Below are 27,697 nucleotides of genomic sequence, written 5' to 3' on the forward strand. Positions count from 1 at the left end.
AGCCAGTGTTTTACAACAAAATGACTTCATCTATATTCTGACTGTCTGGGGTTTATTCCATCTTGTCAGTTTTATTCCATTCTGTCAGGATGCACTTTTTACTTGGTAGAAAAGTAGCATTTTCTTGCAGATATTAAAGGCCAGCATTGAAATGAACCCTGTTTCATCCCCAAATGATGGGAGAACACTTGGTAGGGAATATTATGTGTGTGGCTCAAAGCTTTGTGCTGGCCTGACCATTTTTAATCACAACTGGAACTACAAATGTAAAGCTCTTGTTTCTCTTTGGTTTTCTTTCTCCTTCTGCTCTGTTATGTGGTCACTTTCTGCTTCTTGCCCTCACCTCTTATTCTGTGATCCCACAGCTGGGTTGGTTCTCTCTCAGTCAGATCCTTTCTGCTCTGGTTTTCCCCTGCCACTGGTAAACTCAGAAGCTTTCTGTGCCATCACTGATCTGATGACATTTCTTTTGGCCATGCTCCCCAGAGCAGTTCCTGATGCTCTTTACCTCCTGATGTTGCACTCCTTGCATGGGTCCACATTTTTCTGGCCTGACTCAGGTTTGACTTTGTTGGATGTGAGGTGCACTGACAGTGGAGTTGGTTTTACTTGGCAAAGTTGGCAGGCAGGGAGGGAAAGTTTGTTGAGGGTTACCCCCACCCCAAAAATCTCCTCTGGTCTAGAAAGATGGATAGGATGCTCTCTACAACTCTGTTGTAGGCTTCTTAGAGAGGGAACTCCTTTTGAAGGGGTGGTTGGACAAATAGGTCCATCACTACCCTGAAGTCCCAGAAAGCATCCTTGTGTCTTAGGTTTGTCTAATGGTAGTGTTGGCTTAAAAAAAAAAAAAAAAAATGAAAAAGGGGGTGGTGATGAGCAAAAAATCCAAAGAGATCCAGCTCTGGCATGGTGGATGTTGTCCAGCAGTGCAGGGGCAGGTTCCAAAGGGCCTGGTGGTTCCTCAGGAGGTGAAGCAGATATTACAGAATCACAGAATTACCTTGGTTGGAAAAAACCTTCCAGATGATTGAGTCCAACCACAACCTAACACTGCCAAGTCCTTAACTAAACCAGATCTACAAGCACTGTGTCTGTACAACTCTTAAATATCTCCAGGGATGGTGACACCCTGGGCATCCTATTCCAGTGCCTGGGAACTCCTTCAGTGAGGAAATTCTTCCTAACATTTTGCTGTTAGATGTGACATTTTGCCCTAGATGTGACTGTCCCATGGTGATCCATCAGTCTTAGGCTGGTGAAGGCCTGAGGACAGCAACAGCTTGGGGCAGGCAGCAAAAGGACCCATCTGCCCTCAGCCTCCCATTGCTGCTGAGCTTGCTCATCCCTGAGAGGTGTCTGCTTCCCTTCACCAGGGCTTCTTGTCATGGGCACTTCTCTTTCTGAGCCATCTTTTTTCTGAGCCATCATCTCCAGCCAGAAATCCTGAGGTTGAGAGGGGGGTTAGTGTTGTGGGGTCAGAGAGAGTATGGATTAGCTCCTCCTTATCCCAATGTCATGGTTCTAGGACTATAGAGAGGTAATTGTTATTTCCTTAAAACCTGAAATTCCTGAAGTGATGAATGAAAATTTCTTACTTTGGAAACTCTTTCATGTGTTTTGAGCCTGGAGCAGCCTGAGTCCAGATGAGGTGATTTGAACTAAAAAAAAAAAAAAAATACTCGCCCTAAATTCATGTACTGAGCTGAATTTCTCTGTTATTAGTGTCCAGACCAGTGAATGACTTGATTAGGAAGATAAACCTAATTTATAAACTAATTATTTTCTTGACGAGTAATTGTGCTTCTTTGAGTCATTACTGGGATATAATTTGTGTGTCTCTGTGTACTCTAAAAACATTTCTCTTTAAACGTGGTCTCTAACAAGCTTTATCAAATACCCCATGCTTAAGTGCAACTTTAGGAATCTTTTGAGATGGAAATGATGATGTTTTCTACAAGTAAATGGCAGTGTTTTGAAAATGCCCCTCACAGTTTTTCAGTTTATCTCAATTGAAAACAATCAAGAGATTAGCAAGCAATAATTTTTGTCCCTAATTCCCATATCAAAGCTGTTTGTATTAACTTGATAAAACACATTCTTAGGCAATATGTGCAAAGACTTGTTTATTAGCAAGAAGGATAAAGTTATCCTCACTTGACCTCAAATTTTTCTTTGTTTTGTGCTTTATCTGGGTGCTTCTAAAGCATTTAAATGGGAAAAGAATTTATAGTTGAACTTCACTAGCATAATTTTCTCTTCATGTTTTGTGTTTTAGTGCTTAATTTAAAGCAAATCTCTAACAACTAAAGATAGTGGTTATAAAATCTTGCTTTTCTTTCAAAGGAAACCTTTAATGCTACTGAGATTGATACATTTCTAAGTTTTATCAGAGAACAGTGTTATTTGGTGAAGAAAACTGTGACTTTACACTTCTTAAAATTATTATAAGCATAAATCCACCTATGATTACTAGCATGAATTTAATATTAAGGGTATTATACAAGGCTGTTGTCACAGCTTTGCTGTCTCATTTGAGCCCATTCTGTGTATCCCAGTTGAGCCCCAGAACCTCCCCTTCCACACGGGTTGTCATTAAGAGAAGTTCAACCCTCTGGCCCTTGCTCTATCCCTGTTCCATCTTCTTGTGCCAGTTTCCTACTGTGACCCATGAATGCTCATCAGGAGCTTCCAGACTCTGTCTGGGAGTTTTATGCAGGGGGACAAAGGAGCTGTGATTGAGGGAAAGAGATTTGTATTTTTTTATTTTTCCCCAGTGGTGGGGTTCTTTGAGCATTATCTGTTGGAACAGTCTGATTCAATCTGGTAATTTGTTCTGGCCTTCTCTGATACAATCTTCATGGAAGAAATGATAGAGTCCTTTTAAATCCTGGAATCAAAAGATTTTGGTTCTTTAGAGATTCAGAGGTTTTCCTGACAACAATTTTAAATGGATGCTGTCTTTGTCATGATTTTTCTGCAGTTATGCTGGTGCTTCAGGAATATTTTGAAGCAGAGCTCTAGTAGCATCACTGAATTCTAGGTGGGAATATGGGGGAGAATTAATTGCTCAGGAAGAGCAGTTAAAGGGGAGGTCTTGGAGTTGGAGTTTCATTTCCCAAGTGAGTGCTGGGGAGATGACCAGGAAAAAATATTCAAAGCAGAAAATCAGGGAGAGAATTTAGCAACTGAACCTCCTGAAAGTGGTCAGGGTGAGTAATGGGATAAGTGAATTCTTTTTTTTCATCAAATGTGTGCATGAATTCTCTGGAAGGAGGGGGCTTTCTATCTCCTTTGAGGAATATCACACCTAGATAACATAGAAGTGCTTGAAACTTACAGCTTAAACTTGGTTTGTGGTATTTTTCAAAGATTTTAGTTAAGGCCTCTTGCTTCTGCTGTGTTGCATTGATTCCTGTGGATGATCTGGTTTTCTTTTTGTCTCTTTGTTCCTCTGATAAAGGAATAAATATTTCAACTCAGCTAAAATGGATCAGAACAGAAATCAGTTTTTTAAGGGCCATTTTGTGGGATCTCTTAGTTATTTTATTAGTTCTACTGGAGGGCCTGGAAACATTTTGCTTGGGGGCAGAAAAGTTTCTATTAAAATTACAAAGGGTGTGTGAAAATTACAGCAAGAGGAAGAAAACTAAACAAAAGCATTGATTTGAAAGCTCATTTGACTTGTGCTTGGGTTGAGCATCCCTTATTATGCCCAGTGGGAAATAAGTTGTCTTTGGGAGGGTTGTGCTGATGCAGCTGTTGGTGCTGAGCCTGCCCTTGGTGCTGGGCATTTATCTGTGTGAGGGGATGGGGATGTTCAGCTAAAGTGGGATTTTGATGAAATTATTTATATCACCTCTTCTTTCCAAGAATGTCCGTGCAGAACAGACAGGAAAGTTTGCTTTGTGCCAGGGGATCTTCCCATTTCTGTGTTGCTGTCTTCTCTTCCAGTAGTTATCTGGCAGATCCAAAGTGAAGCAAATCCTCACCCTTCCCTCTGCAGCAATTCCTGTGCTGTGATCATGGAATCACAGAATGGGTTGGGTTGGAAGGGACCTTAAAGCTCATCCAGGTCCAACCCCCTGGATAGACAGGGACACCTCCCACAGCCCAGGATGCTCCAAGCCCCATCCAACCTGGGCTGAGACATTTCCAGGGATGGGCCATCAGCAGCCTCCTTGGCAACCCACTCCAGTGTCTTGCTACCCTCGTGGTGGAGATTTTTTTTCTTAATATCTAAGAAATGAAGATATTTTCCCTGCTGCCTTCTTCACCAACCCACCTGCAAATGTTCTCCAGGAGGTTTCTGGGTGAAGGTAAAGCTGGCACTAAAACTAGAGGAGTAAAGGGCAGGTGATGCAGGTATCTAAAGCTGTGGCTGCAGATAGATGAGATTCCTGTTATCAGTCTGTTGAAGAAGGGTGAGTGGAAGTGGAAAAAAAAATAAGGACAAAAAAAAATCAGGTCAGAAGCAGAGCCCTGCTGAGAAGATGAGAGGAGTCAGAGTTTGTTTCAGTGGATGTAGCACTCAGTTCAGTTTTTCCTGTGACCTTTGCTGTGTCCTTCTGAGGAGGCTGCCCTTGGGGAGCTCTGGCAATCACAGTCTCTTGGCTGATCTGCCACCTCAGGTGCCCTCCATCAACTTCTGGGCTGTCTCAGGTCTACTTTGGTGAGAGGGAAGTATCCCTGTGCAGGAGGCTGGGAAGAAATCTCCCTGAACACTATTTGGCCAGACTCTTTTTAACATGATGAATCTTTTTTTTTTTAACATGGTGATGCAGTCCATCACCTCTGGTGAAATGTGCATTGATGGGATGCAGCACATCCTCCCTTTTAGCTGAGGGGAGGGATTTGGGTTCACCCTGGTAATTCTTAGCAATGAAACTCCAGACATAGCCTTAATTTTGATGATGTGTTTAATAGATTTAGTCTGTGAGTCTGTTGAAGCAATGTGCAGTTTGGGCCAACAAACTGAGCAGCTGGACCCTTGGATTCAGCTCCTGTCTCTGCCTCGTGTTCTCTCAGCTGATGCTGAACCAGCACTTGTGTCTCTGAGTCTGTGCACAGAACTGTGAAATGGTGAAACTCTGTGTGAGGAACATCACTTGGGGTTTGGGATCCAGCAGTGAACAGAGCTCATTTAAGGCAGTTCCTTGACACAGGAATTTCCTGACACAGAAGGTACCATGTGGCCATCACCTGGATGCTGCTGGGTAGGGATTGATGCTGGGCAGAAGCCTGAGGAGAGCTACTTTTGCCAAAAAAGGGTTTCCTATTAAGTATCCTGGACAGTCCAAATGATGTTTTAGGCAGAAATGAGAATCTTTGCTTTGTTTCAGGAGCTGCAGTGGGCAGGACATACTTGGAAGAAGCTGAGATTTGCCCTTAAGTTCAGTCCAGATACAGAAGCTGTCAGGGCACTTTGAAGCTCCTTGATCAGGAATAGTTGTGATTCCCATCAGAGAGCATTCCCATGGCTGGAGCCAAAGTTCATTGCTGCCTCTGTGCTTTTTCTAAGGAGTTTCTTCCTGAAATAGACTTTTTTTGAACAGTCAAGGGTTTCTTTTTTTTTTTTTTTTTTTTTTTTTTCTCCTCTGTTTTCTATCTATTCCTTTCCTCTACATCTGGAATGCCACGATTACCCAATCTGCAGCACCAGAGATAATTTAAGAGCCTTAAAAAACCAGCAGAAGTGTGTGGAAAGGATTTATAGCCTATTAGGCTGCCTGTGTATTTTTCCCTCTGTCTAAAGAATTTTTGAATTATTGTTTCTAAGGATGAAGTTGCCCTCAAGGAAAACAGAAGTTCATTGTAAAAATGTACTTTAGAGTAGCATTCCTTCCCTAGAAATCACTGTAAATAAAAAATGCACTGTAGGCAAAGCCTGAGAGTGCAGAATCTATTTCTTGGACAGTTCTGGTCAAACCAACAAATATTCTTCAAATAATTGATAAAGGAGGGAAATTACTTTTTATGTTATAAATGGGATGAGTTATATCTGTGGTGGTTTTCCCATGCTCTGTCAGAAAGCAGATTACATGAACACCTCTCAGAATTGGTGAAGTCTCAAACCAGTCAAAATCAAATACAAGAAATCCAGTGTAATTTAATGCTTTTCTTGTTAATTTCTTAGCTAAGGAGGCCAGGAGAGAAAAGGTTCATCCAAGATAATTCTTGATTTTTATATCAGGGTGACAGAAGGCATTATGCAAGGATTTTTTTTTTTCCATTCTCCTTTCTTTTGTCTGCCTCTCCCCTATTCCTTGCACCATGCAAGCTTGGCAGGGCTGTCCTGCCATCTGATTCTGAAGAAGTCATCACATGCCAGGCTGATTGCAGAAGAAATAATGAGATTATTTGGGGCAAATCAGATTTCCCCAGGAGTTCAGGGCAGTGGGTCAGAAGGTGGCACTGTTCACTCTCTGTAGGGCTCGAGTCCTGCCAGGATGCTCTGAGCTCTGATCATCCCCAGGCTCTCTGCTGCATGGTACAGTCTTGGGCCTGAGCCTTCAGGAATGGGAAATTCCTGTTTTCCATGTAGAATATGGATGACTAAAGCAGTAACTGAAGGCAGGATGGAAAAACTTTCGAGGAGAGCTCCTCAAACCATCGAAAGTGGATTTTAAGAAACTTGTGAAGGTGCCCAGGAAGAAGAGGTGGTAAAGTGTCAGAGTTTTCTGAAATGACCACACCTGCCCCCCTGTTACCTATTTGACCAGGTCAGCTGCTCAGTAGCTCCTGCTTTAGTGGAAAAACAACAGTTCAAAACTCTGTGAAAAAAGCCTTGATGAAAACATCAGCATGTTAATGTTTTTCAAAGAACTGGAGCTGTGCAAATGTCACCCAACTTCCCACAAGGATACATCTTGAGCAAAGATGCAATGCCAGAAATGTGCTCTACTTTTAGTGAAGCTCTGCTTGCTTCTGTGCCCTGTTTAAATACCTTCTGGCAAAGACCAAGGAGAATGAACCTATTAAAAAAAAAAATCTTGAGTTTCTCTGGGATCATTTGAAAAGAATCATTATCAAGCAATTCTGCCTCACAACTTTAGAGAAAGTGATTATTTAATTGCTTCTACTCACATGGATTTTCTTCCAGAAGGTTCCCCTTTGGACATCTCATTTCTCTTTGGGTAATTTAGTTTTAAAAATTAGAATAATGCACAATTAGTGGTGGCAGAGTGACAGGCACATGTAAAACATAAAGAAAGCAAAAAAGTGGTTTTTTTCCCCCCCCCCTCTGCTTGCCCTGACCCTGGGTGGATGCATCTTGTCTGACACAATTCCCCATGTGTTTTTGCATCCATATGTATTAAAGGGAAGCTTTTATTTGATGTTTCTGAGGAAATATAAAAGTACAGAATGACCAAAAGACATTTTTCCTCCAGAATAAAATAGTTGGCAGTTTCTCTGCCTCTAATTGTTATAAAATGTGATGGAAGAAACAGGAGCCATCACAAATCAGATTAAAAAGACCAGCAAATTGAAACAAACAGTTGTAATTGAAATAAAGAAGGATAACAACTCAGGAGGTGATTTTTATAAAGTTTGGAGGACTCAGATTCAGCTGAACAGTCCTTTGAAGGCAGGATTTTGTTCACAGTGGATCCTGCTGAATCTTGAAGCAATATGTGGCTTCACTGCCTCTGAAAATTAATTTGTGCTTGTAATCTAATCCTTCTAAGGCTAATCTAAGCCTTCCTGTGCTACTAAATAAGTAGATATAATAAGCAGTTTATTGATTTCCATCACTCTGCCTGGTTTCAGAAGCATTTGTTATACCAAATGGCTCCTACTTCCCCTTGCACCCTTGCTCATCTCTTTTTGCTGCTGGGTTTTCATGCAATAGTAAATATTTTCCAGAGCTTACTTGCTGAAATAGACCTTTTGTTTGTTTGCAATCTGACAATATATTAAATTTCTTTCAATTTCCTTATGGTTCCTGATCTGTCATGTGTTGCTGTCTTCCACGTGAAGCATTTTTCACCCAGCTGAGTGTTCATAAATCCTTGCCAGCTATTTATGACTCACTAAAAGCCTATTTTCTCTTTCACACATCAGTTTGCATTGCAGGTAGAGTGGAATCTGTTATGTATTTGTGCTGTTTTCTCCCAAAAGATGTGCCCAGTGTCTCACACAGGCAAATCCCTTCTCACCCCTTCATCCACCAGCAGGTTTCAGCTATTTAGCTGGTCATGTTGATAGACCTGGAAGCATGCTAGAGAAGTACTTGACTTGAACATCCAAATTAGTTTTCCAAGAGATGTATATATATTTTTAAAATACCTTTTTACCTGCATATATCACATTTCTTCTTCATTTCTCAGAAGCTTTGGTGAGTTCAGCCCCATCAGGCAGTTGCCAAACAGGTGTGTATGTGGTACAAATAAAGGAATGATAAATATTAATGATTAAATTCTCCTCTGTGCCACAGCAATCCATCTTAGTGTGTGAGAAATTACCATTTTTATGCAGTTGACCATGAAACCTCTCCATGGAATGATTTGTGTCATCTGAAATCCCCTAATTTGGTTTAAAATTACCTTATTTTGGAAGTCACCTGGCCGTTATTTCAAGTGGATTTCTGCAGAAAATAATGATTTGTTACAAGTTAGCATTATAAGGCAGTTGTTTAGCTAAAATTTTAAAAATTTCAGAAGCTGACCACAAAACAATCCAAGGACTGAATCTTAAGATCACCTCACAGCCCATGTACTGTGCTGACCCAATGGTTTGATAGGACTGTCCTGAGCTGACTTGAGGATTGAGCCCAATCCACTGATTTGACCAAAATCACATCCTTTGGCCCAATTAGCTTTGTGAGACATCAGAGCTGCAGGACACCCCTTCTCCTGTTCCATCTCTTCCAACACTTTGAACCAAAGATGCTGCATGTGGTGTCAGGAGTTCCTTAAGTTCATCAGCTGCTTCCAGAGCTGTGTGTGCAGGTACCAGTGTCTGTAGGCAGATATATTTATATATATATATATATAGATACATACATATTTAAGTATATATATATATGTAAATAGGCATGTGTTTGCCCAAAAGGTAAGTACAGAACTTGATAAGGGGAACTCCCAGTCTTAATTTGTTGTGGGCCTCCTCTCATCACTATTAAACTGACATTTTAGTCTGTGTCTCTGGGCTTGGTTGTGTTAGTTTTATCTCTGTGGAAGAACCAAAAAAGCAATTTTTTTGTGTTGGTTGCATTTTCCTGTAAGCAATATATTCTGTGTTGAATTTCCAGATCCTCCAAGTCTTCCTCATACTCACCTCTTCTTTTGATTGGGATGGGGAAGAAGGTGTCTCTATGGGGTTCTGAGGATTTCCATACCTCCTGCAAGTTAATTTTGCCCCCTCTTTAAACCAGGCTGAGAGAAGAAGAAACCAGACTTCTTTTGAGAGGTGCTTCGCCCAGGAAGGGAGAGGGTTCCCTAGAATTTTAATCATCCCCCTTATATTTTCACCCAAACTAATGTGCTTTAGAGCTGTGCTAATTGACCTGATGTTCTGGTTTTAGATTCCTGGTAGTACCCTCTGAGCTAATTTACACAACCTGCTTTGAACTGAACTTGGTAATGCAAATATAATGTCCTATTAGCAAACTATGAATGGGTCCTACTGGGATTTGTACAATGATTCTGAGCTCATTATTACTGTCATTCAATACTGTGGAGGAGTAGAGGGAAAATAATTAAACAAAATAGTACTTGAAATCCCAAAAGGCATGTAAAATCAACAAAGTTGAAAACCCAGAAGTCCTAACTTGTGTTTAATGTATGCACTCTGTGGAAAGGAAGGGGAAAGCATTGATGTCTGTGAAACACTCAGTGTAGCTACCCAGGGTAATTGGATGGAAAACTTGATACCCAGTGAATCATGCATTTCCCCCCCAAATGATTCCATATTCCTCTGAATTGGAGCCTGATGATATTACATGGAAAATGGTGTAAGAAGTTATTTTCTTTTAATCCTCCTCTCAATATAAGTCATCTGCCAAAAGTGGTGCTTGGGGATTTAGCCCTGTGACTCCTCCTGATACCACTGGAAATTTCATGGCTAAAATGCACAAACAGCAGCTCCTGGAAAAAAAAGCCCAACACTGGAAGCATTGCTGGGGGAACATTTCTCATTTCTTACTTTGTGTGAGCAGAGCTTCAAGTTCAGAAAGCTGTTGGGTGTTCCTGAGCTTTGCCATGGCCTTGCAGGCTGGTACAGGTCTGTTGGGCTGGAGGCACTTTGGCTGAAGCTTTAAAATAAAATAAAATAAAATAAAATAAAATAAAATAATAAAATAAAATAAAATAAAATAAAATAAAATAAAATAAAAATTAGGAAGCCACTGCAGCCATTCTGTTGATGTGTCAGTCAGCCAAGGAAAGAGGCAGCAGCTCAACTGAAAAAATCTTGTCCAGCCTGGTGCTCTGTAGCACTTGGGTCAGCTCAAACTGGAACAGAGTGCCCTAGAAATGGGACTGGTGTTCCCTCTGGGCTCTTTTCTTCCAGCAGCAATTTCCAACCTCCTCTTCATGATCACTTGCTCTCTATTTGACTCCATCCCCTTCTGTTTCTGTCCCTATTCCAGTGCATTCCTGGGCAGCCCCCCTCTCTCTTCTGCTTTGAACTTCCCAATTATTTGACCAGGTAGCTGAGCAGGAAACCTGAGTCATCAACTCTATGTTCAGGTGGTGGGACTGGTGGAAAATTTCATTCCCTAGGGATCCCAGCCCAAATTTGGTGTAATCCAGCTGGTGTCTTGCAGACATTCCCATCTACCTGGCCACCTTTTCCATGAAGGAGTGATGAGAACCAGATGGATGCTGTCTGAGGAGCTCATTAGTTTCTCCTGAGAGTGGCCAGAAGAAATGGGAGTTATTGCTCCTCTTCCACCTTATTGAGAAAAGAAAGTTGAGAGAGGAGGCATAAAATCCTTGATTTTGAACATTTTGAAGCAGCCTCATAATTCTGCTGTTTCTATAGATTTTAGAATCTCCTGAAAATTTGGACCTTGACCTTTCCCAAAGCTGAGCATCCAGCTCATGTCTTGAAAACTTCAGAAATTAAAACTTTCCAGGTGCCACTCAAAAGAATAATTTGAGTCATGAAGATTAGATCAACTAAGCATATAAATTCATAATTAAATATTTGATACTAGAAAATGTTAACTTGTAGCTACTGTAGCAAGAATCTATATCAGCTGCTGGATGCATTCAGCATCACCAGAATGACCAGTAAAGTGCTCACAAACCACCAACTGGGGAGTCATTATTTGATTGTGCTAAAAGTTGGGTTTGGGGTTTTTTTTCTGGCAGGAACTTATACACTGAGAGTTCAGTATGGAGAGCAAAATTAGAAGTAAAATTCCCTGTGGTAAGAAATGATTTAGTGTTAAGTAAAGGAGCAAAGCTGACAGGAACCGAAAAAGGAATTTGAAAAATAGAGGAGTGGAAATAAAAAAGAATGGAAGCAAAAATGAGACACAAACAATGTAGACTTACAAGTCAGGGAGGGAGACAGCTAGAGTAATACTGCAGCAAAATGTACAAAAAAGAAAATATTCAAAAGTCAGGAAAAGGAAAAAAAAAATAAAAAGGAAGCCACTGCATTAAACCATTGTACTGCTTTGAAGAATGAATCCACTCATCCTGCTTACAATATAGAAATGCTGAGACTCCATGGGAAGGGCAAGGTCTTTAATTCCCTTCTTTTATGGACATTACTCAAACTGTGGTCTTAGGGTTTAATTCAAGTTGGAGATTTTCTTTTGATGCTGAAACTGTCTGCTTCAGTCTCTCAAGGGATTTGGAACTAGTAATAAGGCTGCTTTTTTCATCATCTCTCTAAGTAAAGTATGAATTAAGTCCTTTTTTTTTTTTTTTTTTTTTTTTAAGAAAAAAAAAAAAAAGCTGACAGGAGAGCTCAAATATTTTATAGCTAATCCAGATAAGGAGAAGATTCAAAGGTATGTCTGGCTCTGGTGATAGAATACATACATCTATTTTCAAGGAAAAAAGATAAGAAATTTAGAACAGCATAGGTGGAAATTACATGATCATCAGAAACATTTTGGGTTTTGTCTTCCATTGGAATGTCATTGGAACCTCTTGTTTGTTATGTAGCTGGGTGCAACTCATTTGTAAAATACACTGTATCATCTTATGCCTCAAATGGGACCACCTTAACTTAGAGATCCCAAAGCTGTTGCTTTCAAGATGTCTATCATAGAGTTTTGCACTCAAAAGTTAATAATCTAACAGATTTTATAGTGTCAGTAGCAAAGATTTTATAGTATAAGCAAGATTTTTAAGTCAGGCAATTAAATTAATGAGCTTGTCTTTAAAGCAGTTAAAAAAAAGTCTTTCCATTCAACAGTGTGAACCTGTGTGTGTGGCTCTGCCCTTTCTGTTCCTTGGGATTAGGATGAGCACTTGGGAAGTTCCTGTAGCTACATCTGCTTTGCTCAGCTGATGGAGTTTTCCCAGTTACCTTTTGTAAATCATAGAATGGTTTGGGTTGGAAGGGAGCTTAAAAGATCATTGCAGCCCCCCCTGCCTGGGCAGGGACATCTACCCCCAGCCCAGGCTGCACAAGGCTTCATCCAACCTGGCCTTGAGCACTTCCAGGGATGGAGCATCAATCCCTAGGCAACCTATTCCAGTATCTTAACCACCCACATGGTGAAGAATTTTCCCTTAATATCTAACCTAAATCTACCCTTTTCCAGTTGGAAACCAATAACCCTTGTCCTGTCACTACTCTCCCTGGTGGGAATCCCCTTCCCAGCTTTCCTGGAGCCCCTTCAGGTTCTCTCAGGTCTCCCTGGACCCTTCTCCAGGCTGAACAACCCCAACTCTGTCCTCTGATTATCTTTGTGACCCTTCTCTGGACGTTCTCCAGCAGATCTGTATCTCTGCTCCAGCTTTGTATGTAAACATTAAAGAGGGTTTCAAGGTTTCACTGCATGTTCCTGGTCAGAAGCATCATGTTTGCACTGATCTGTCAAAACCAGATAAATATTACTCATGGGTTTAATGAAACTCCCAATCAGCTGTGTGCAAGTTGCACACTGCCAGGAGGAAGAGGTCAGGGCAAAGAGTATTTGGGATTAAGGAAAGTGAATATTAAGTCTGTCTGCTTTGCTCCTCATGCCTGGAGTGGCCACAGACAGGTTCTGCTCAGCCTCTGAAGCTGAGCAACTTCACATTTTTGTCTTTTTTAGAAGCCCTGTAATTGCATTGCTGTAGAGATGTAGCCAAGAGCAGCCAAGGGGTTTACAAAGAGCTTCTGCAACCTGCAGTGTGTCAGGCTATGTGGGACACTTTGCTTTTCTGTATCACTGCTCATTGTCAGCTATTTTTCACATAAAATAAAAAAAAAAGTGCTGCTTCTCTGTAGTTTGGAAGCCCTGTTCTAGATCCTTGGAGAGCAGAGGAAAAAGGGGAATTGGGGCTATTTGCAGTTCTCGTCTGTGAGTGTTGGGACAGAAATCACTGCTTGACTTGGAGTCATTTCAAGGTTGTTAAAAAATAGCTTGCAATGCTGAATATTCCTCTTCTTGTCACTCTTGCAATTTGTATTACTTCTAACCTTCAGTACCTTTGAGCTCTGCTTTGCTTTCTTTAAAAATAATCTGAAGGACTGATGTCTCAGCAGCCATTTGTTCTGTAGCTGTTTGTCATTTCCCTTTGTCAGTGGGAACAATGATTGTTTTTAAACATGGGAGGTTTTTTGTAGCTTTTCAAAGCTCTCATGTTTGTACTCCCTTTCATCTCTTTTAGGAGCACGGATCTATAGAAACATTTGGGAGCAGGTTTCAGGTTTTTTTAAAAATTTTGCTGTGATTCAGTGCTGTGTTTTCGTTCCATAAAGACCTGGTGAGCACAAGCATCTTCTCCATTAAATATTGGTATTTGTTGAAGTACAAAATATATTTTATCCTTTAGCTGAGAGCTGTTTCTCTGTAGGTGCCTGGGTTCTTGCTGGTTTATATAACCTGAATAGCCAACATGTTGAGCTGGAGAAAACATAATTAGCAATATTAAGACTAGCATGAAATTTTGCAGAACCCTTTTGGAATAAATTTGCTGGAAGGAGTTAGAGTGATTTGACAGTCTTTTACTTAATTCAATTAAAAAGCCAAAGGTTTACCCATGTAATATATATTTTTTTTTTGTTGCAAGTCAGGAACAAAAACATTAGGTGTAACACTGAATATTTGGAAGTTCAGCCAAACAACCAGTGGGGGAGAACTGAAACCAGGTGTGTATTTCAGAAGCCTTGATGCTGACCAGCTGTGCCATACATCTGATGCTCTGTGGATCATCCCTAGGAACCATAAAGTATCCTGCTAAGCCCAAAATGGAAATGTGACTTTACTTGGCTTACAGTTTGTCTCCTCAGACAAAAAGAGTTTCAACTCTTCTTCCTTTTCATAGTCTAGGTTTTAGGTGTTAGGTATTTTCATGGAGCTCAGCCCCTGCAGAAACCTGGGGTTTTCTGTTTGTCTTGGGTAGCTGTGTAAGTGGCTCGATTTGGGGTTTCTTGTTCTATCCTAACAGTGGCAAAATAAATCCTGCTTTCAGGAAAAAGTTGTGGGAATTCCAGTAAGAAGTTTGGACTCTGTTGGTGCCTATGGACGTGTGGAGTCTGTGTGCCTTGTTAGGTGTGTAATGGTTTCCAGATGATCTCCTCTGACTGCTGAGAATCCACAGAGGGCAAGCTGGACACAGGGCTCTCCTCTCTCAGGCTTGGCTTTGGGAGGAGAAAAAAAAGGTTTGGGGTTTTTTTGGAGGGATGTGTGTGAACAGATGGTCAGCAGAGGATTGAAGGTTGCAAAGAGGCAGAGAGCAAAATTAGGTAAGAGAAAACATGAAGAAAATGTAAGCAGATTGTGCTCTCTCCCTCTGCCTTTCCCTTAATTTATCCTAAGCTGCTCAGTGAAGATTGAAAGAGAAATAGGAATGGAAAATGGAAGGAAGCTTTCCCAGTGGTGTTAGGAAAAGGTATGATACTTTAGGGATAAACTAGAATGTAAACTCTTGTGTAATGTTCTGTGGGAATAGTGACTTGGGTGGCTGCAGAGAAACTTAGCACAGGAGGGTGGGAAAGTGATGGGAAAATAAAACTCAACCCCTCCCTTTGCCTGTAGGATTGTTCAGGAACCTCCATCCTCTGTGGCTGTGCTCCAGCATCCTTCCAGAGGTGCTTTGCAGGCACTCTGGAGCTAAAAACCGTGCATGGTTCCACATCTTAACTCATTTTAACTCAAGTAAAACCTGTCTAGAATAAAGAAAACCTGTCTGGGGGAAGTTGGGTTATTTATGTCAGCAGTGTAAAGCAGAGAGAGAGCTTGGGTGTGAGATGAGGTTTCCTTGCAGTGAGAACATGGCCATCCAGCACCAAGTTCTTGAAGAAGTGGGAAAGGTTTGCTCCAGGTCTGCAGCCAGTTGAAACTGGTTGAAACTCTGTTTGTCCATCCCATTCATTTAATGGATGGAATAATTTGTGGAAAAGTGCCCAAACCTGTGATAAGGGGGTCTGCTCCTGGCATGTGGTTACTGCAGGGATGTGCAGGGCAGAAGGTGAAGTTGGGAAGCCTGGAGGCTGCTCCCAAGTCCATGCTGGGCAGGTGGGTGGTCATTTAATTAGTGGTACCCACTAATTACCCACCCTACACTTTATAAATACATGTATATTATATATATATATTAAAGAATCAAGGCAGATCTGTTATGTAGCTTCAGTGCTCTGGTCACTGCTGAGCCCACATCTCCTATTGCCTCTTTAATTTAGAATGTGCTTGCTTTGATGTCACCTAATAAGACAATTAGCAAAATCTCATCTGATTTCTTTTTTAAAGGTAGATTATGCTTGGAAAATACGTAGAAAGTAAAAATTTACCTTCTCCTCCTCCCCCCCACAACTGTCTCCTACCTGTAGCATGGTAGGAACCTGGGTGTCAGGCTCACCTGATTTTACAGAAATCTGGGAGAAGCTTGGAAACCCTGTAAAGGTATGGTAATTCCCTTCAATTTAGCCCATTTAATCACCACAGAACTTGAAGTCACCTGTTTCTTTGAACAAAAAAAGTACCATGCAGAAGGCTCATGTGGTAAATTCTGTGGATGTCTGTTTTTCAAATGTGCCTTTTTATGTAGGGTGGTTCCCCCACCCCACCCCTTTTCTGTGCTCTGCAAACCTTTTATGCCATGCCCAGAGCAACAGAATTTTAAGTTGTTATAGGCAGAGCTGCTGGCAACTCCTGTCATTTCTCTTTATAAAAATCTACATTCTGGGCTTTGTTTCTTTGTCAAACTTTGGTTCATGCTGAGATTTTTCTCTACCTTGTATCTCCCCTGACATCTTGCTCAAGACATAACATGGCTTCTCTGTTAAAATCAGTATTTTCTGTATATTTATAAGTTGAGCTGCTATTTTTTACATCAAAGGCAAGACATCACTTGGCTTTGGGATGAGAAATGAGAGAAAAGAAAGCTTTGGGTTTGTTTGTTTTTTTTTTTTGGGGGGGCGTGAACAGATGGTCAGCAGAGGATTGAAGGTTGCAAAGAGGCAGAGAGCAAAACTAGGTAAGAGAAAACCTGATGCAACCTCAAACTCCTCGTTGTACCAAAACCTCTGAATTAAGCTGGCTGTAAATATGTTGAGGACCTTAGAGACAGAGAGACAAACAGATGGAGCATGTTCATTGACTGCTTCTATGTGTAAAACACTTCCATCTCTCCCATGGAGCTGGAATTTGGCCTTTTTGGAGGCCCAAGAGAGAGAGAGCCAATTTTCTTGGGTATTTCAGTGTCCACCCAGTCCCAGCACATCCAGAGGTTAGACTGTGTTCTTCCTCCTGGTCAGGATATACCCACGTGTTTGAAAGTTAACTGTAGACCTTCTGTATCAACACCCCCAAAGGGAATTTCCTGAGGAAAATGAATTGTTCACTCTGTACTTTTCCCCTTTTCCTGTTCCAGTGCAGCACACGTGGGAAAATGCTGTGCTGTGTTCTGCCAAGTTTGGGTTTCTTCATTGCTCTCTCTGTATTTTCATTACTTTTCATATTTTTACAGGGGTTGAGTGTACAAAGTGGCAGTATAGTATAGGAGTTTAAAGGCAAGAGCCAGCAAAGTGTTTTAAGACAGTGATGCTCAAGCTGGAAACTTTGATTATTTGTTGCCATGTATCAGAGGAGTCTCTCTATGGTATCAGAGCAGAGGGAAAACTGATGGCAGGAATCTTCCTAAGGACAAGATGCAACAGAATGCAGCCTCTGAGAGCTGTGAAAGCAGCAGAGTGTCTTTGGGCAGTAGATCCCTGAAAGCTCCTTGTCCTCTGGTGGGATGGGGTCAGGATAAGATGAACACTCCTGAACCACCCAGCAGTTCCTGCAGATTCATTTCCATTCTTAGGGACTGGCAGCCCTATAGAGCCCCAATCTCCTCTTGAGCAGGTAACATCTTCAACTCCATCAAGTAAGATTGGGTTGTGCCTTTACTTGTGTGGCTTTAATTTCATTCAGTACCAATTTTTGTCTCTAGACAAAATTTTTGTCTCTAGAGTTCACCTTGGTGTAGTCTCCTTATTCAGAGAACAGCTAATCCATTTAGAGCCCTCCTAAATTTTAGCCACCTCATCTCTGGTGGCAGCTATTTCCTCAGGCTAATTTTCTGCTGTTCTGGGATGATATTTAGAGGGTCAGCACATTCCTTGGAACAAAGCACAACTGCTAGGAGAGTCAGGTAGTAACTAGATGTCTGCTTATTTACTGCAGGACTGGGAGGCAGTCAGTGAACCAGAATATAATTTGGTTGATTGACCTGGCCCAGAATGTGTTGGGTTTTTTGGAGTATTTGCATGTCTTTATTGAGCTACCTGTTTGCTCTCTTTAATCCTGGCCTTTTCTGTTCTTTTTTACTGGAGTTCTTTGGGAGTAATGCATTGGAGAGACGTTGCTGGTTTTTACACAGAATGTCTTTGGATTTTCCCAGTGTCTGTCTGCAAGATGCAAAATTCCTTACCATTCTGTAACCCCAAATCTCATCACCAGGGCTTGATAAATCATGTCAGAAGTTGGTTGGCTTTTCAAGTTAATGTTTAAATACGTTGAAGCCTTTCCTCAGTTTTTCAGACCACAATTTCACACAGCAATGCAACGCATCTTCCACAACAGAAAAAGTTAGAATTTTTTTACTGAGGTTGGTGAGACCCTGGCACAGGTTGCCCAGAGAAGCTGTGGCTGCCCCATCCCTGGAAGTTTTTAAGGCCAGGTTGGATGGGGCTTGGAGCAACCTGGGCTGGTGGGAGGTGTCCCTGCCCATGCAGGGGGGTTGGAACTGGATGAGCTTTAAGGTCCCTTCCAATCCAAACCATTCTGTGGTTGTCAACTAATTGTGTTCTGCTTTTGCTTTTTTCTTAGCATTTCCAATCAATTCAACATTTCAAAATCAGAATAGTTTCAGGACAAGCGGTCTGTCAACCTTGTTCACACCTCAGTGTTTACCCCAGGTGGATCAGTGCACATCCATGGAGTTATTTCTATTTTTATATTGTTCTTAAGAGGCAAATCTCATCCTAGATCTTTAAGTCTTGCAGAAGTCTCATTGAAGCCAGTGGGAGTTTTGTTCTGGTAATAAAGTATTGGAGAAGGAATGTAATGCATGAGGATCAGGGATGTTAATTGTACAGACCTCTGCTTTTCGTGCAGGTTCTTTTCATGCTGGATCCAGACCTGCTCAGAGCTGTCACAGTTGTCCCAACCTTTAATTCTGTGTAAAAAACCTGTCATTATTCACCCCCAGCCCCACTCCATTCTCACTATGCCCCCTCCCCAAGAAAAAAGGAAAAAAAATATGCATTTTTAGAATAGAAGGCAAAAATTTAACTTTGGACTTGATATCTTTGGGACTCCAGGTGTGGATCACTCATTTGGTAGAGACCTACAGACTTGTAAGCTCACACTTAAAAACTGCTGGGATATTGACTAATAATTTTTTGAGCCACCTAACTGAATTTTATATACTTCTGCCAAGCTTCCACACCTCTGGAGCTTCCATATGGATGCAGGGTGGGATGTGTATCCAGTCAGTTGTAGAAAGTTTTTGAAAGTATCATAGAATGCAAAGGATGTTTCATGGCCCAGAGGTTTTTGTAAGCTCAATTCTGGAGGGTCAAGCCTGAAAGGTAAAAGTGATGATAGAGTTTGATGTGCAGGCTCAAGTAATATGTGTAAAGATTTGTAAATAAAAAAATAGCATTACCTCAGTGGGGCTGCTTTCAGAAGAGTAAAAGCATGTGGTCTTATTCTAAAACACATCAATGTAGGTTAATTGTTGGAAGATGTTTCCACAGCCTCTAAAGTGGCAAATTTATGCTCTGGAACAAAAGGCCACCCCAGGAAATCACTGCTGCTCCCCAACTCCATCTGACCAGGACAGATTGTTTGCTGCTGTAAAGAGGAAGGAAAATATAAGTTAAAATAAGAGAAAGAAATGCTGAATCACTTCTCTCCAATTAAAGCTCCACAAGAAAAGTCTATTTTTAATCTTAGCAAATACCCTGGTGTCTGATTTTCTGTGAGTATTTATACTTCTTTATTTTAATAACTCCCCTTAAGGCCATTATGAGCTAAGCATGTAAACCCCCAGAGAACTGCCAAAAAAAAGTCCCCATTCACTTAAATGCAAAACTAAACCATTTGGTATGTTTATGCAGAAAAGAATCTCATAAATTATTATTACTTTTTGTTATTTCCCTCTGTCATCTTGTGCTTTCTTAGATTGAAGGCAGCTTCCAGTTTGCTTTTTTTCTCTCTTTGCTTTGCTTTGAAGTGATGCTGAATACATTCATTAAATTAGAACAAAAAAAAAATCTGCTAATTTGTTGCTTGTCTTCTCTTTCAAATGGATGATCTGAAAGGCTGAAAGTGTTTGTGTATTTATTTCTGTGCTGCTTGCAGTAATCTCCATCAGATTTTTAAGCAGGGTTTTCCTCCCAGCAGAATCCCCAGGTCACAGGTCCTCCTGTCTCCATGCAAGGAGACAAAACTAGTCCAGGTACTTTTCTATTTTAGCAGCAAAGTTTGCATTTCTTTTCATGCTGTTAAAACATTCAACAGGAGAGAGGAAGGTTTTGTGATGTGAGGTGATTTCTAAATGAGTGTGTTAGATTTTCCTGACCTACTTTTGACTAGTGCTGTGTTCTTGTCCATTACTTTTTGTCATTGAATAATGCTGATATATATTAAGGAGTGTGCTTGAAGGGCATGGGGTGTAAATTTGGGTGTAGGGGCAGGACTGAGGTGTGAAAGTGTGAATTACTCTACCAGATCACACCCAATTAAAAGGTGAGAAGCACAGCAGGAGAAACTGCAACCCAGGTTTATCTTTCATGTACCAGAAGTCACTATATCAGGTAGAAACAAAGGGAGTGGGACACACATTCCACCTCTTCTCATCCCTCTCCAAAAATAATGTTATCTGATGACTTGAATAGCCAGAAGAAGGAGCCCCTGAGTTGTGCCAGCCCCCACTGCAGGATGTTATCCCAAGGGAAGGGGAAGGAGAGGAGCCATGGATCTTGAAGCTGTTGTGCTGTCAGAGCATGGCCTGGAGCCTGGGTCAGTGCACAGAATGTCAGGTTGGAAGGGACCTCAAGGTTCCTCTGGTCCAACCCTTCTGATTTTATTGTTTATGAGATGTCCCAGCACCTCATCAAGCTCAGACTTCAAACTTTCCAAAGGGGGGAATCCACCACATCCCCTGGGAGACCATTCCAAGGTCTGACTGTCCTCATGGGGAAAATTTTTCCTCTTGTGTCCAACCTGAATCTTGTGCCGATTGCCCCTTGTCTTGTCCATGGGACTCCTTGGGAACAGGGAGTCTCCATCTTCTTTGGAGCCTCCTTTAAGCACTGGAACATCATCATAAGATCTCCCCTGAGCCTTCTCTTCTCAAGGCTGAACCAACCCAGACTTCTCAGCCTTGTTAAAGGAAACCTTCCAGGCTCTCAGTTCATAGAATCCTAGAATTGTCTGGGTTGCCAGGGACCTCTGAGATCATCGAGTCCAACCCTTGATCCACTACCACCATGGCACACAGGAATAAAAGCCTGGTAAGGAAACCAGGAACTTCTGCTAAGTCCTGTAGTAATAAAACTGCTGCAAAGTAAGGAAATTTAATGAGTTTTCAGTGCCATTGCAAAAATCCTTCTGTGACCATCAGCATAACACCCACCAGCACTTCTTCTGGATGGGGCTGGGGATGTATGAACCAAAACACTTGGTGTGTATCATAGAATCTTCCTGAATCCTCCAGTTGTTGTGTTGCAGAACCTGTTCTGAGGGTGAATTAATGGTTTTATGGACAAAATTGTGCTGCTTTCCAGAGTACTAGGATTGTGGTGTTTTGCTTTGGGTTTGAGGTGGTGTTTGTTTTATTTTTGGTTTGGTTGGTTGGTTTTTTTGGGGGGGTTATTCAGGTTTTGTTTTTTGTTTTGTGTGGTTTTGGGGGATTGTATTTTTTCTCTGTTTTGTTTTTTGGGTTTTTTTGGGTGTGTGTGTTTTGTATTGTTTTGTAGCTTGGGGGTTTTTTTGGGAGTTGGGTGTTAGGATTTTTTTGCTAATCTGATTAACTCCCATATAAAATTTAAAAAAAAACCAAAACAAAGTATATAAATTTTTCCAAATGTGTCCTATATTTGCTACTGGAGTGTTTCAGTGCTGTGTGTCCAGGTGAACACCAACTCTGCAGACAAATTGATGTTACAGTGACCCTGGTGCTTGCTGCTAATGATGTGATCAAACATCACTTAGGGAACTCCTCTGTGTGTGTGTGTGAACACAGCTTTAACACAGCTGATTTGGTTAACACCAAGTTTTTTTTCACATTAGGCTTTAGTGTGAAGAAAAAAAAATAAAAAAAGAAAATGGGGAAAGTGAGAAACCTCTGAAGCACTTGGAATGTGTCAGGAGGGATTGTGTTATGGGGAAGGTGGATGGGTGAATTCACAGGGTTAAACTTTGCCCATAAAAATGATGATGCTACACAGAATACACCTTCATAGAAAATATATATTTAATTGATATACAAATTAAAACCTTAACAGTGAGCAGGAGATTAACAGTTCCAATAGACTTGGAGTTAGTAAGCAGCTGTTAGGGAGGAGGGGGAAAATATCATAATGTGAATATTATTCTCTAAAAGCCTTCATTTTCCTGGAGGAGATTTGCCTTTTCTGTTATTCATACCCATGATGGGAATACCTAGGGCCCCCCAAAAGAAGGGCTTCATTACTGTGTGGTATCTGAGTAATTTATTGCACTTATTCTGAGTGAAGAAGTTGCAGGGACTCAAGTTTAAAACCACACCAGAAACCCCAGAACACTGAAGCACCAAAAAAATCTCATAACAATCCTGAGTGGAAATTCTCTCATCCTATAGTGCTTCAGTTCCATCAGAAGTTTGGTACAAGATTCATGATGTTTTAAAGAACTCTTGTGCATGGACTGATGGATTATGCTTGCTTGCATCTCCTAAAGGAAAAGGGGAAAATCTGGCTGTGTGGGTTTTCTTTTTTTTTTTTTTTTTGTGTGTGTGTGTGAGGGTTTTTTTAGTTGGGTTGTTTTTTTTTTTCCTTCTCCCCAGAGAAAACTTCTACAAACTCTGCCTTTGTCAGTCTCACCTTTTTCTGGCACCAGGTTAATGCATGAACTACCAGATATATCAATGCACTGCAGATACAATTGGCTCAACAAGAAAAAAAAAAGAGGGAGAAAGCAGCTACACTGTAATTTGAATTGTGGAAAAGATTAATGGAATTCTCATTTTTAACTGATATATGTAAATTTGTGGGTAAGAGATGAGTTGGTTTTAAAAAAATACACAACTGTGCAGTCATATCATTGCCTTATTTTGACTTTTTTTTTGCAGTGACCAGTGTAAAAGAAAATGCTGAAAAGTACATGGAGATGCTGGAGGATAAACTACATAGGTAAGGAGGATATGATGGAAACCTAAAAGCTTAAATATTCTTGTTAATGCAGCATTGACACACATAGAAATACTGGGGAATGTTTTGGAACTTGCATTAGAATCATACAAAAAAAAGTGGAAAGCTGGAAATCTTGTGTCACTGTTAAATATGTAAATGCTGTAAAGCCATGGTGTGAGCTCTTAGAAGATTCAGACCCCCTGAAGTATGGGGAGGTTACACCTGGGTGAAAAATCATCCCCTCTGGTCCCAAAAAAACCCAACTTTGAACAAAGCCAAGGAATCCCTTACAAGAGTTCTGGGCATCTTCATCAAGTACCATGTAACAGTTAGAAAATTTTCCATTTTGGAGGATTGTGGAAAGTAAATAGAAACCAAGACAACAATGGAGATATTTTAAGAACTGAATCCTAATGCAGAATATACTTATATTTATGCTTTTGTTGTTTTTTTGGGTTTTGGTTTTTTTAACCAAGTGTTAACATTTATATTTCCTTCTCTTGCTGGGTGAAAGAGCCTGTAGATCACCCTGAAGTTCTAGGCAGTTCCTTGAAATATGGTTAATAAGTGTTCTCTGCTGTTGCAATGGAATATTCTATTGTAGTGGACTTCACCATGCACAAGAATCTTTATATTGGAAAAAGATTTCATGGGAAGTAAGTTTGAATTTTAATAGAATGCAACCCACCCAATGAGTGGCACTTCCTTTTATTTTACTGAGCAGGTATAATTCATACACTCATTTCCCTCATTATTTTTTGTTGTACTGATAGAGGGTCCTTCATCTTTAGATTTTTCTCATACTTTTGAATAGTATTTATTTTGTATAACTTAAAAGTAATGAGAACTGAGTTTAAAATTATGGGGACAGACCTTGAAGATCAAGCTGCATGTCCTGTTTGACACACACTTTTCCCCTCAACAAGTCTTAAGAAATCTCCTTGGGTTGTCTTTTGGAAAACCATACTCTTTATTAAAAATAATAATAATATAGGCTATAACAAGATGTATTGATGCTTCTAGGCTGTCTGCATTTATCTGACATATCAGGCTCCAAAAAACCCTAAATTTCAACAGTTAAATACTTGGAGAATATGTATGAAACTTTTTTATCTTTCCAAGAATTTATCAGGTGGAATTTGCACTTTTGGCTTGTTTTAATTTAATTATGCCTTTTTGTATAGCTTTTGGGCTGTCTACCTGGACTTTTCTGCATCATATTCTTAAATTGTAACACATTTTTTGTGAGCTTGCAGCATCCTTTTTTCTTCCATGGGAGAAATTTCCATGCTGAACTGCTGGTATTCATCCTGCTTCTGTGGGGAATATCACTTCAGGGGAGGAAATAAAAGTTCAACCCTATTTTTTGGCCCTCCTTTATCTTTTGAAAGCATGTTTTTATGAGCAGCAAGTGACCATTTCGAATTCCCCATAGCAGATTTAAGAGTTGTTGAATATTGTAATATAATTTGTTGCTTTTTTATGGTTTCCTCACTACCACATAGACCTGGGCCTGGTTCAATCCTATTGCAACAGCAGCAAAATCCCCTTGAACTCCCTAAGTAAATCCCAAACAAGCCCCTTGCCAAGTCCCCCATCACTGTGCTGGCCAAGTCCCCAGGTGGAGAAGATTCAGTCCTAAACCAATGGCAGTTTTGCAACATGTCCATAATAATATTACTCTAAAACCAGTTTATTCCAAGTAATTAAGGACTAGGAATTTGTTTTAATATTGGTGGGAAGAGAAAATAATCATTTTACTAGCAAGGAGTCCTTAAGATCCTACATCTTTGCACTCTTTTTATGTTTATGCTAATAAGGTGGTTATAGATACTTGATTTTTAAGGTTTTTTGGACTTCAGATAACTAACTCCACCTGCTTTACAGCTCAAGTAATTTAAAAAAAGAAGCAGGAGCCCAAGGGGCTTCTTTTCTTCCTCCTCTTAAGGTAGTAATTTGAGAAACTGTTTCTCTACTTTGGGGTCTTCATACAGATGCTCAGATTACTGCTTGTGCATCATAACCTAAAGAAAGTCTCTCTAAGGAAAGTTTAAAGACTGGTTCAAGTTTGCATTGTAGACAGAGGTAAAATTTACATCTGGTTCATGGATGTACTTTTTTGGGTGCCTTTGAAACCAATAAATGTCTGAAAAGTCTGTTCAGCATGAATTCAACTGAGCTTCTAAAGTTTTTCTGTTGAAACCCATTCAGTTGAAGATGGAGCTTTAAAATAGAGCTGTTAGAAATGCAATTTTTACTTCTCCTATGATACAATTAATGAAGAAAACTCTGCCCAAACAGCTTTAATGAAGCTTAAAGTTTAAACAAGTATCAATTTTATGAATTAAGATGCTTTCCCTTCCTTCTCTGCCCCTTTTGTTTATTTTCTTAAGAAAAGTTTAGAATAAATTCCTTTTGCAGTTTCAGACCAGTGCCCTTGCAGAAGGTAGTAAATGTACCACAGCAAATACAGTATAAAGTCCTGTGCAAAACCAGGAATTAGGTTACATCACTCAAACATGCAGCATAAAGCTTTGTTTTTTTCAGCTCCGTTTACCTTTAGAGACACTGCTGTGCTCTTCTTATGGTTGTAAAGAGAAATAAGCCATTTTATTAAAAAAAAACCCAAAAATACAACACTTTTTATTATACTTCCCTTGCTAAACTTTTCATTTTTTAAATATTTATCCGTACCAAAGAAAATTAAGATTAAATTAATGGTGCAAATCAGCTTCATGAGATTGAGGATGCAGTAAAAGTGCTTTAATTTTTCAAGTGTTCTCCTGCTTGGTAGCCACAGAAACATATTTGGGATACATTGCCCTTGGGAAACTTGTAAGAAGCTGATAATCTGTGAAAGTTTGCACTCCAAAGCAGGTGGAGTAAATGCAGCAGAATTGTTAGGAAAAAAGTGCCATCTGAAGATTTTTGCCTGCTTTCAATGATAGGCCCTAAGAACTGAGGTTTTTGGCACACCAAATGTTTTGGTGGCAAATATAAGGGTGGCATTGCATGTTAACATGAAAGTTACTCCCAAGGAATTAATTTTAGATGGGATACTCAGTGGAGAGGCATCTCTAAGGGGAAGGAGGCAGAGAGCAAAATTTCAGGAGAAACCACCAGTCTTGGGACGTTTATCGGAATTAAAAGATCAGGTCTTGAAATGTTTAAGACTGTAAGGATTTTCTCCAGTGAGGTGAGGTCCCTTTTTTCCAACTGGAGCTTTTTTTAGCCTCCTGCACCCCCACAGAGCTTTCTTTGAAGTCTGGCCCTGCTCTATTGAAGGGTGGCTTGTGTTATCCAAGCCTTCAAGCCTGCAGATGTTGAGTGTTTTAGCAGCAAAGCCCCTGCAGACTCCTGTCTTCTGGAAGGGTAAGATATTTAAAAGTCATTTGGACCTGACCCTTAGGGACATGGTTTAGGAGTTAACTTCTGGTGTTGGTCAAAGGTTGGACTGGATGATCTTGGAGGTCTCTTCCAACCTAAAACATTCTGTGGTTTCACCTTGAGCTGTTGGTGTCTCGTGTGCCCTTGTGTAGAAGAGAACTCTTGTGTCCAGAAGAGAACTGCTGAGAAAGGCTTTCCAAAAGCTTTTCCCTCTCCTACAGGCAGCAGTTTGGGTGTGCTTGGGAGTGCCTGTTGGTCTGTGGTTGTTTTCTGTAACCTGGGACCTGCCTTGGTTGCACTGAGGGCTCTTTGAGCTGCACGGAGTATCTTAGGACTGAAATGCCCATGGATGACCAGGAGCCAGCAATGTGCTCTTGTGGCCAAGAATTCCAATGGGATCCTGGGGTGCATTAGAAAAGGGGGTGGTTAGGTTGAGAGAGGTTCTCTTCCTGAACTACTCTGCCCTGCTGAGGCCACATCTGGAATATTGTGTCCAGTTTTGGGCCCCTCAGTTCCAGAAGGACAGGGAACTGCTGGAGAGAGCCCAGCACAGAGCCTCCAGGATGCTGAAGGGAGCGGAACATCTCCTGGTGAGGAAAGGCTGAGGGAGCTGAGGGGCTCTGCAGCTTGGAGGAGAATGAGAGGGGAGGTCAGGGATGTTTATAAATATGTAAAGGGTGAATGTCAGGAGGATGGAGCCAGGATCTTCTCAGGGGTGACCAATGAAAGGACAAGAGGCAATGGGTATAAACTTGTGAATAGGAGGTTCCATATAAAGAGGAGGAAAAAGTTTTTTCCTGTGAGGGTGACAGAGCCCTGGCCCAGGCTGCCCAGGGAGGTTGTGGAGTCTCCTCTGGAGACATCCAACACCCACCTGGACACGTTCCTATGTGGCCTCCTGCAGGTGATCCTGCCCTGGCAGGGGGGTTGGACTCAATGATCTTTTGAGGTCCCTTCCAACCCCTAACTTTCTGTGAGCCTCTGAAATGCCATCAGTGCATTGGAGGAACCTCCTGGACTGTGAAGGTCTGAGCAGGCTTTCCACCAAATGTCTGGGTGCTAAACCTCATGAGAACCAGAGCCTGCGATTGCAAGGCAGCTTTTGGAAGCCTGTAGAAGACCTCATTTACTTCTTTCTCCTGATCAGGTGGCCTGTGAGATGTCATCTTTGCCTACCTTCCCTCCAAGACTGTTTTCTACTGTACTTCCAAGAGACCCCACAGCCCTGGGGTATTGGGAACCATTCCTTAGTGTGGCTCCTGCAGGAACATCCTCTGCAGCCTGGGAAGACACATGGGCCTCAGCAATTTAA

At 41.0% G+C, this 27,697-nt stretch overlaps 1 protein-coding gene across 6 annotated transcripts in view; it reads left to right on the plus strand.

Moving 5' to 3' along the window:
- Positions 1 to 27,697, plus strand: part of DISC1 (DISC1 scaffold protein) — a 187,634-nt gene that overhangs the window by 126,415 nt on the left and 33,522 nt on the right. For all 6 annotated transcript variants that reach the window (XM_071738962.1, XM_071738961.1, XM_071738965.1 and 3 more), the window contains one exon: positions 22,938 to 22,998. In XM_071738962.1, coding sequence (XP_071595063.1) covers positions 22,938 to 22,998 — 61 coding nt within the window. The remainder of the gene's footprint in view (positions 1 to 22,937; positions 22,999 to 27,697) is intronic.

Source organism: Heliangelus exortis, chromosome 3, assembly GCF_036169615.1.
Source record: "Heliangelus exortis chromosome 3, bHelExo1.hap1, whole genome shotgun sequence".
NCBI classification, from domain to species: Eukaryota; Metazoa; Chordata; class Aves; order Apodiformes; family Trochilidae; genus Heliangelus; species Heliangelus exortis.